Below are 10,508 nucleotides of genomic sequence, written 5' to 3' on the forward strand. Positions count from 1 at the left end.
ATATTATCAAGATCCTAAGGTTTTGGAAGAATGTTTAATGCTTTTGCAGGCAGACCTAGTGACTTATCCTTATTTGGGTTGTTCAAAATATTGGCCTGAATGCATTTTTCTACAAAGCTATCCTCTCTTTGTGTCCCTTAAACTCCCTACCTGCCTGACTTTGTTCAACAGTTAAGAAAGAAAACCGACCAATTTCATCCAGACCCATTAGTTTTGATCAGAGAAACAATCAGAGCATCCAATGTCACAGCCACACCCAAAATTATCAACTCAAGAACAGGTCATAGGGAAAGCAGAGTGTTTAGATGATTTGAAACTTGGAAATGCATTGCAAGCAGTTTTTATTCTTTCAACAATGGTAAATGGAACCATCAAGGAGAGAGCCTTCAAAAGCTCTTTTCATGAAACGAGGAGCTACTTTTGTCTCTACTGATACAATTACTGCAGATGGCTATTGTAATCTTGTTAGTGATTATTAGCTAGTTTTTGCATCTATACAGGTTCATTACTACGGACAATTTGTGTGGTTAGTTGTACCAAAGACAAAGTCCACTACAGATGCAGCTGCAAAGATTGTGCATGTTATTTATGCAAACATAATGAAGCTGAAACTCACAGTTGAAGATGCTATAATCTGTGCCCATCTTTGCTGCAATACTTTTTGACTTCCAGAGAGAAAATGTAGATACTTCATTCATATGTGATGAAGTTACTTTTGAAGGAGAGGTTAGTATGAGCCATCAACTTTCACTTGGAAACATGATGCTCCTTTTGTATATCAGTAAGACAAGTTGTACGATTGTTTACTCATCATCTCAGAACCTATGTTACCCCAAGTTTCCAAGATGGAGGCAGCAGGGGATAGGGGTACACATGTCCAAAGCAGATTTTTCAGGAGACCATTTTCTAGGGAGCAACTATTAAAATAGGGAGAAATTTTAAAAATATAGTTTCATATAATAACCTCGATAAGGTATTCATCATATACATTAGACCTTAACACATAACATTAGAGCTGAATTGAGATTTCCAATGAGAATCAACACACAAATTAACAAAAAATCATGCTGTCATTGTTGATATAAATATATATTACATAAAAGATAAAACAAAATGCCCCAACGCTGCAAGTTTCAACTTTAAATAGAAATTAGAATAACGCCCAAAAGATATTAATAATGCTATGTTCCCCAAGGACACATCCTCTAGGTTTTTCCAGGCATACCCATACCAGAGATGCAGTTACAACTCGAGGACATCGAACTTGAGGACATCCCCTAGCCATCCTCAACTTTTATATTTTATCCCTACACATACTGGAACTGAGGAGATGGATCACGGACAGGGAGGGGACAGCCTGAGGTCCCTGAGACAGCCAGGGACGTCTCAAATGACCCTCATTGGTCCCATTGGCTTTGCATGCATTTTTAATTTAAAAAAAGGTTTGAATTAGAAAAAGATTGTTTTGTTTTTTTCTTTGGATCCCCACACCACTCTTAGCCCTAGAGCATCAAAAAAAGGCCTCCCTATCTTATTCTAACAGACAAGAAAACCATTTCGAGCAAGGTTCGAAAGTGTAGCTAGAAGAATCCACATTGGTGAACAATGAGTTAGGTAGCAAGAGAAGTGGAATAGGTAAGTGGTTCTTCCATTTGTCTTGTTTTTCTCTTTTTTCTTTTTTTCAAAGTTAAAAAGAAAAAATGTATGATTCTTTTTTACCTATTTTCAATTTGCACTTGCATTATTGTTTCACAAAACAACATTAGCACCAACAATGAGAGTAATGAACATGAGATGGAATAAAGAAATGAAAATGTCAGACTTTGAAACTCAATTAAGGGTTCATCAAGATCTGGAGTGCTGGAGGTGAAGGAGGGCAGCCATAATATCCATTTGAGTGCCCTTTTGTTGTTTCAAAATTTTATTCAAAGGGTGATTTTAATTCCAAAAAACCTCTTCACCAATTAGTAATAGCCCTAGAAAAAGTTAGAAAGAAAAATTCAAGGGATAGCAGAGGGTGGTTGTGTCACATTCACAAAATATATTTTAGAGGGAGCCACACAAATATATTCCCATCTATTTGGCCTTCCAAGACATAAAGTTAAGGAGTGTCCATGAATAAAAAGGGATGAGAAGGTAGAGGTTCATAGATTGCATAAGCAATGTCTAAGCATGTACCACATCTGCACAATCAACAATACATGGTTGGTAATGGTAGTGGTGATGGTTCTACAAGAGGTAAGAAAAAGACTATTACTAGTGAAAGGACGAGGACAATTGCAAGTACGTTCAATATGAAAGCAAAGGATGTGGTAGAGTACTCTATAGCCAAAATTTTCTAATCCCATGCCAGCCCATTACATGTAGCACATTCTCCTTCAAACAAATGTTCAAAGATGTGGCTTTTGTTGGTCCCTCGTTCACCTCCTAGAGATCTTAAACTATGCATGACCCTCCTTGACAAAGAATATTCTAAGGTGAGTTTGATGATGGAGGACATAAGAGAGATTTGGATTAGAACAGGCTGCTTGATTGTCATGGATGGGTGGATCAATATTGGACATCATACACTCATCAACAGTCACATGTTCAATTGGCTCCCATTTTCTCAGAGCTATTAATCATTCTAAGAAGTGCAAGGGTGCAGACTTCCACTTTCATACATTGAAAAATGTCATAGAGAAGGTCGCTGCCTCAAATGTTGTACAGGTGATCACCAATTTGGAACGTGTGTACAAATTAATTGGCATGATAGTGGACAGGTGATTACATGCACATCTTTTGGACCCCATGTTGTGTTCATGCGTTGAACAATGCATTGAAAGGGCATAGGGAAGATAGATTGGATGTAACAAGTAGTGGTAAAATCATTTAAGCAGAAATTGTACTTAAGCAGCAGCAGCCGCATGGGAACCAGAAAAAAGATATTAAAGTTTAGAACTGCCGTGTGCCACTGTAATTTCATTTTACCGTTTACAGATGAAATATTGTTAGTCACAAGAATTACCGCAAGAAGCTGGAACCTGAACCTATGTACCAAAACAGTACGAAGGAAAAGACATTAATATCTCTCAATTTACTCTTGGTTCACTGTTTTTACCAGCATAGTGCTAGGCAGATTTCTTCTGAGGCTCCTAATGGCAAGGAGTAATCTACTGAATGTAGGAAGGTTGCTTATGAACTTCCTGATTTCTTCTATGCTACAGAACACTCCAATACACTATCAATCTTCTGGTGCTATTGCAATCTGTGTAATCTTCGTATATTCAATGTGATGATGGAGGTTTCAATTCAGCACTTCTATTTTTATTTTTATTATGCCTGTACCCAGAAGGGAAATTAGTTTCCCTGCCATTTACAGGCATTCCCTGAAAACAAAGGCCGTCCCAGAGACATTTTCTCTGCAGATTGCGGACAGCTAAGGAACTTTTCCAACATTTCCCTGCATTCCAGAGACATTTCTTGTAGGTTACAGATCTGAAAATGAAGGGGACGTGTCACCCTGGTATATAGCTCAGAACCTTTCACAGGTACAATAATGTGTTGCAGTAGATGTGAGTAGACCAGAACACAGATAAACTTAAATGGTACCATATTAAATAGAACATAACCAGTTCAATGCCATGTGCAATAGCTGCTTATAAGCTCCAAAAACCTGTAGCCCATTGATGATTGAAGTCTGTATTTGAGCAAGTATAGAATTGCTGCTAAAAGGAATGGTCAATATACAGCAATTCAGAAGTAAGTGTTCAATAACTAGCAAGACCGCTTTAATTTAAAGTATCTCGCTTTGAATTCAACCCCACTATTTATTAATGGTGAAAATGGAAAAATTGAAAGAAAAATAACCAAGACTAACTCGGCTGCATGTATCTACATGAGAGGACGTATTTGTTCAGACAGACAGCATCAGCTTAGAACATGAAAGAATTACAGCTAGAAGTCTGGAAGCACTGCATCTCAGGAAATCTGTGAAGCAGTTCAACATGCTTGTAATATATTAGTTGAGAGACTTCACCCAATTGAGGCTTATTTAAAGAAAAGTAGTCCAAATAGTTTCAACTGGAGGGATGTGATTTTTCACGCTGAAGTCAAATCAAGGGATTCTTTTACGACAAATTTTCTGTATTCCTGCTTCAAAATATCTCGATTACGGTGCAACAGCAAGTGAGATCTACGCTAACCTCCTTTTAAAAGTTTATGATGTTAGGAGAAGCCTAAATCCTCCTGTGGACCTTGGATGGATTGAAGGTGTCTTTGTGCAAGGAGTAAGGTTCTCCATGACAGAGGAATGTATTGTTAACAAGAGTGGATAGTCTCGATTATGGTGCAACAGCGAGTGAGATCTAGGCTGACCTCCTTTTAAAAGTTTATGATGTTGGGAGAAGCCCAAATAATCCTGTGGACCTTGGATGGATTGAAGGTGCCTTTGTGCAAGGAGTAAGGTTCTCCATGACAGAAGAATGTATTGTTAACAAGAATGGATAGCTTGTATTTGTCGTAGATGCCATTATTGACACATAGGAGAAGCAGTTGAGGAACCGTGTGCTGAATGAGTATTTCGTATAGTGGATCCCATGCATACAATACATATTACCCATACATTACATGTTACATATATATATAACTGCATGCCGGCATGCTGGTGCATCATAGGGGCTGGGTAGACATTGCCTATAGTGAGGAGCTATTTGGGATTCCGCTGACATCTTAGATCTCCCAGCCTTGTCTTGCTTGAGGGCAGGCAAATTCGAGGGAAAGGACTTGTAATGTCCCCTTTTGACATTAATAGAATGTGGAGGTCCATTCCAATCTGTGTCATCGAGTGAGGGGCTGGTAGCATAGGATTAGCAAGTAATTACTTTGGTTGGGAGTAAGTTAACTAATGGAATAAGGCGACTAAGTTAGGGTGGTCATTCCTTAGTAGATCTGTCAGTTATCTGGGTCAGATTTTGTTATCTCAAACTTGTCAGCTAACTAGATTGCCCATGATTGAGGAATTTGACAAAAAAAAGTAACATCTAACCCCCTGTCCCCATGCGGCTGCTTAAATGCATTATCTGCTTGAACTTAAGTAGCTGATGTGTCCCTATGCAAATTTTTATTTAAGGGAATTGGATAAATTGGAATCTCTCCCTATTTTAGTGGAGCAGCTACTGCTTAGAAATTAAAAATAATCTAAGTTACCGGGTTCGGCCCCCTAGCCCCCTGGTACTGGTCCAGTACGGTCCGGGTTCGGGGTTCGGGTCCGGTTCGCCTGTGGTTCGGATAGGGTTCGTGGTTCACAGGCCTGGTTCGAACCAGGGCGAACCCAAGAGGACCCAGGGTCGAACCCAAGAGGACCTAAGTCGAACCCAGGGGTCTGACAGCCCAAAAAAGGATTTGTTTTTTGTAAATTTTTTTTTTTTTTGAATTCCACCACAAAAAAAATTAAAATGACCCTATGTCTCAAGCCACACACCTATGCATCGTACAACCAAGAGAGAAGCACAAGTCTGTACGAAAGAACAAGTCAGAAAACACAATTCCCGTACGGGAGAATGCACCTTGATCAGAATTTTGACTTCTTTGGCCTTGTTCCTGACATCTTAAAAAAGCAAAAAATTGATACACGCCATGGAGGTCCGTGTGGGTTTGAAGGTTGTAATTTGGTGTTGGCGGCGGGGGTGCTGCCCCTCGACCCCGCCCTGTACCGCGACAGGGAGCGCGCCCTGGGCGCTACCCCGGGACCCTGGGAGGGGCGCTACCCCTCGACCCCGCAAGAGGCTCTGCCCCTTGACCCCACTGGGGGCGCTGCCCCTTGACCCCGTTGGGGGCGTTGCCCCAAACCCCCATTAGAGAATGCATTTGATGATCAAACTTTAAATTGTGAAACAATGATACTTGAATATTTTATCATTTTGATATTAAACTTGATGTATATGATGCTGTTATGGTATGATCATGATGCTATGATTACAAGTTTATGTTGGTTTTGTTGTTTATATGATGCTATGTGACATGCTAATCTTAATTCATGCTTATAGGCTGCATATATATATAATTTACATGTTTTTGTACTAACGAACCCAAACGAACCCAAACCCCTTTTCAAAATTTTGCCGTACCGGCGTGTACCGGGTTCTTTGAACCCAAACCGGTGCCCGAACCCGAACCAGTAACTTAGAAAATAAGCTTTGAAAAAAAAAGGGGGCTGAAAATAAGCAACAACTGCTTATTGAGAAAAATGATATGTGGCTCCACAAATTTCTTTCCCTCCTTTTTATTTGCCTCCAATATTTTCTCCTAAATTTACTCCAGAATTATTACATACATTTTTTCATCTAAAACTAAAATTTAAGGTAATTGCTTCAAAGATAAGCAGTAAAATTAAATATCCATGGGGCCACCAGCTATATAAATTGCTCCTAAAAATATTGAGCAGTGGCTGCTAGCAAAAATAAGCTTAGCAGCCGCATGGGGACCTGCCCTAATATAAGAAGCGTTAGGGAAAAAGGGGAGGCGCTTCTGAAATAAAAACAATTTTATTCTCTGGAGCGTGACAGCTGTGTACAGCAGTTTGTGGCATTAGAGATGGAAACCTTCAAACGTGGCAAGCCCAAGCTAGTTCAATTTCCTGCCTGTTTATCAGCCATCTAAAGTCCAAAATAATATCATCGCTAGTTTTATGCACATGAAACTTTGCCCGTTAAAAAGCTTAAGATTGTACACAATAACCATCATTAGGCCAACAATTTCTTGGCATATCCCTTTGCGTTAAGCTGGAAAGGCCCAAGCTCAAACACTAACCTGCAGTTATTAGGATACTGAGTTCAGAGCTTGCCTGTGAGAACATTCTCCAGCGTAATATGTGCACTGGTTACCAAAGAGCAGGCGTACAAATATGCCACTTATCCCAAGTCCCGCCTCTGAACTAATACATCGCCACAGCGGAGACTACTCCAGTCTTTCTATTTCAAAATCCATAAGAATGAGCAACAATTGCATACCAAGAGGCCAAACCCAATCTATGCCAAATCCCACTCAACAAATATATCTCCATAACCAACAAAATTATCACTACGACAATAACCGCTTTACCTATCCCAAGTCCCGCCCCCTACACAAGGCACGACTAGACCAGTTCAATCTATCTATTACAAAACCAGTGTAAAAAAACCCCTAATTACGGGCATATGCACCAAACCCACTTCAATGTATACAAATCCGACTCATAGAAAACACGCTCGTAACTAGACCAACAACCAATTCAACAACTATGAGTCAAATTCACTTATCCATCAGCCAAATCAACTGTCCAGGTCAAGCCTCCTAAAAAGAACCAACGCCGTCCACCAGACTAGTCATAACGAATCAATGACAAATGCAGAACGTTCTATCCCAATCTAATATATTTAGTTTTAAAATTAATAATTTCCGAACAATTGAAATTTTTCGCATTTGAAAGATTTCTTTGCAGTAATGAATCGTGGACCAACCTTAATGCTGTCAAATCCAGCAAGATGCAACAGAGCATACTGCAACATGCACCCATGTCCAGCAGACAGCACAAACCGATCCCTGTTGAAAAAATAAGGATTCTTTGGATTATACTTCATAACCTCATCATACAAAATATGACCCATGGGAGCACACCCCATGGGCAATCCAGGGTGCCCAGAATTAGCCTTCTCAACCGCATCAATGGCCAGAAATCGAATAGTATTCACAGATTTCTCAACCAGAGCAGTACTAGTAGTCTCCAAGGTCTCCACAGCAGCAGCCCTGATAACACTTTTTCTTGATGAATCCAATCTCGTACGCCTCTTGGGGTCAAAAGCTACCTTTCCGTGTGACCTGAGGCTCAGCCCAGCGAATTTGCCAAAGCTAAATACCACGTGACCATGTGATTGAGTTGCAGGAGCAGCATTCTGCAAACGAGCATTTGCAGTAACAGCAGTGCTTGCTGCTGTAGCAGCCTGGGAAATCGTGAGAGAAGAAGCCATTGAACTAATTCTGAGAGAGACCCAAAACGTAACTGAGGCAACAAAGGCCCTCCCGTAAATGCTCAAAATACGATTTTTGCCACACTGATCTTCACGAGCGGCTCCTAAAAGAAAGCATTTCCTCTCGGGTCAATCGACTGGTTGGTGAAATAATATCAAACCTTGTCCGTTGGATATCTCAGCTTACCGAGATCTACGTCGTCTAGTTTGTTGTAAGGTCGATTATCATGGGTTTAGGAAAGAGAGATCTGAGCCGTTGGGAGTTGGTGATATGGAGGAGAATCAATCTGGACCGTCAGTTATTTTAGGGGGTTTACCGGTTGGTTTTATGAGGGTTTGAACTTGAATAGAGGGTGAGGTATGACCGAGAGTATGCAATGACAAATGGACACGCGGCGGTACGTGAAGGAATACATGGTATCTTATCCAGATGTAACCTCAGGTAGGAAGGGAATGGTTGTTAGGGATGCTTAGGTAAGGTTGGAGTGCGGGTTAGTTGCCATGACCTTACACATGAAGTCATCAGAGTCGTGACAAATTTTTCGCACAACCACAAATTTTTTATTTTTTATTTTAATTAATAATAAAAATAGTATTAAGGGTGTGAAGTTGGATATATGAAAATAATTGGTTGACAGAGTTCATATGGGCTTAGTTGATAGGAGATTTTTTTAAATTAGATAAAAATAAAAGAAAATAGATTTATTAGATTAAGTACATTTTATTTTTTAAAAAGCAATTGAGAATAGTAGGTTGTAAAAAAAAATTGAAAAGTGGATTTTATATTATTTTAAAGATATAATGTATAAATTGTTGAAGTGTGATTTTTTATATATTTATAGGTCTCATTTATTTGAAGAGTTTATGGTCATTATTAACCTGTAAAACATGATCAAAATTAAGAATAAATATAATTTATTTATACCAATCACTATGAATAATGTTGTGTTCATCATAAAACAAGATCGATATGAATCTACAAGAATCTCACCTTTATGTACTAGATTGTGGGTGTAGATATGTCCCTTGGACTAATTTGCATAGAATCTTGTCTTCCCATTTTAAATTTCAAATTTCTCATTCGTGAAGTTAACATTTTCAAAAATTAATTATTGCCTACTAAATTATATAACAAAGTATTTTGATTGGAGCATTTAGGATCTTATGTTTAAGGATAGTTGTACGTCATTAATTATCAACAAATTATTGGAGTTTTATTGTTATAGCATCATGAAGCTTATATCAACGAATATTAAACTATAATCATTTTAGGCACTTGAACATGATTCACATGTCTTCACTAGTTATACATCAACAAAGGGGCTAAAACAATATTTCTCAGGCTTCCTTCTATACACAACAATTCCCCCAAGGTACTTTTTTAAGACTGCTCGTTTTAGATACGAGATTGTTCACAAAAGAATAGATACAAAAGCACATAGCAATGAAGAATAAGTTTGCATGACAACAAAGTGTCTTGGGATTGATCCATAAGCGTAACCTTGAACTTAAGTAGGCTATAATCACTAAGTAGAATTGTTGCAATCAAAATAATGAATGTTTCATACTAGAACCTAGATCCTAACCATCAAGTGCATGACAAAATATTGAATTGATCACATCAAATTGACAAACAAAGCTAGGTTGTTCAAACTCTCTTATTTACATTTATTTTCATCAATGCCAGCTCATATTCATGTAATTTTGATTGTCATTTGTTGAATGATGCTTTAATTAGACCTAGGTAATTGCGAGGTTTATTTCCCTACATATTGGTGAATTTGATATTTCAAACTCAAGTAATGCTTTGCCTTGGGGTTTTCCTTCCATTCTATTTTTTTATTTTTAATTATTTTTTTCTAAATATGACTAATTTTGTCTTAAATTTATAATTATTTGTGCTTTTGTTATCTTGTCTCGTCATTCGATCATCATATTTTAGGGTTGAATACTAAAACATCTTTCAAGATCTCAGTTTCCTTTTAGATGTACCTCATAGACTCAACATATATATTGCTTTACATCATTTTGAGGCTCCTCTTATTGAGAATTAGAATACATCTAATCATCTTAATAATGATAAAATATTTTATCATAATGCTTATCTTGCAAATATTAAAAAAAATAACTTGAATGATTAAATTCAAAATATATCAATATGATATGGCTAACAAATACCACTTCATAAAGAAGATATTAACAAACTTGAAGATGACTTTAATCCTTGAAACTAGTGGATGCACTTCACAAATTGCCAATGATCAAACTATGTAATGGTTTTCCATAAATGTATTAGTCAAATAGCTAATGTAAATAATTCCCCATATGATTATTCCATTCCCTAATCATTCTCACATATCATACACCATTCTCCCACCCCCCACCCTTAATCACCAACTTTCTCGGTTATCATACCACTTCCTTCACTCTTATAAAAAATTCTACCCTTCATCAACACCATTCCTCTCATACCTCACTCATCACTCCATTTGTTAGTATTTATAATTATAATATCCATCATGC

At 38.1% G+C, this 10,508-nt stretch overlaps 1 protein-coding gene across 1 annotated transcript in view; it reads right to left on the reverse strand.

Moving 5' to 3' along the window:
- The window catches only part of LOC131059668 (transketolase, chloroplastic), a 30,167-nt gene extending 22,036 nt beyond the window's left edge, over positions 1-8,131 (reverse strand). The window contains exon 1 of the mRNA XM_057992691.2: positions 7,479-8,131. Coding sequence (XP_057848674.1) covers positions 7,479-7,985 — 507 coding nt within the window. The 5' untranslated portion in view covers positions 7,986-8,131. The remainder of the gene's footprint in view (positions 1-7,478) is intronic.
- Positions 8,132-10,508: the final 2,377 nt, after the last annotated feature.

The sequence above is a fragment of the Cryptomeria japonica genome, chromosome 9 (assembly GCF_030272615.1).
Source record: "Cryptomeria japonica chromosome 9, Sugi_1.0, whole genome shotgun sequence".
In the NCBI taxonomy this organism is placed as follows: domain Eukaryota; kingdom Viridiplantae; phylum Streptophyta; class Pinopsida; order Cupressales; family Cupressaceae; genus Cryptomeria; species Cryptomeria japonica.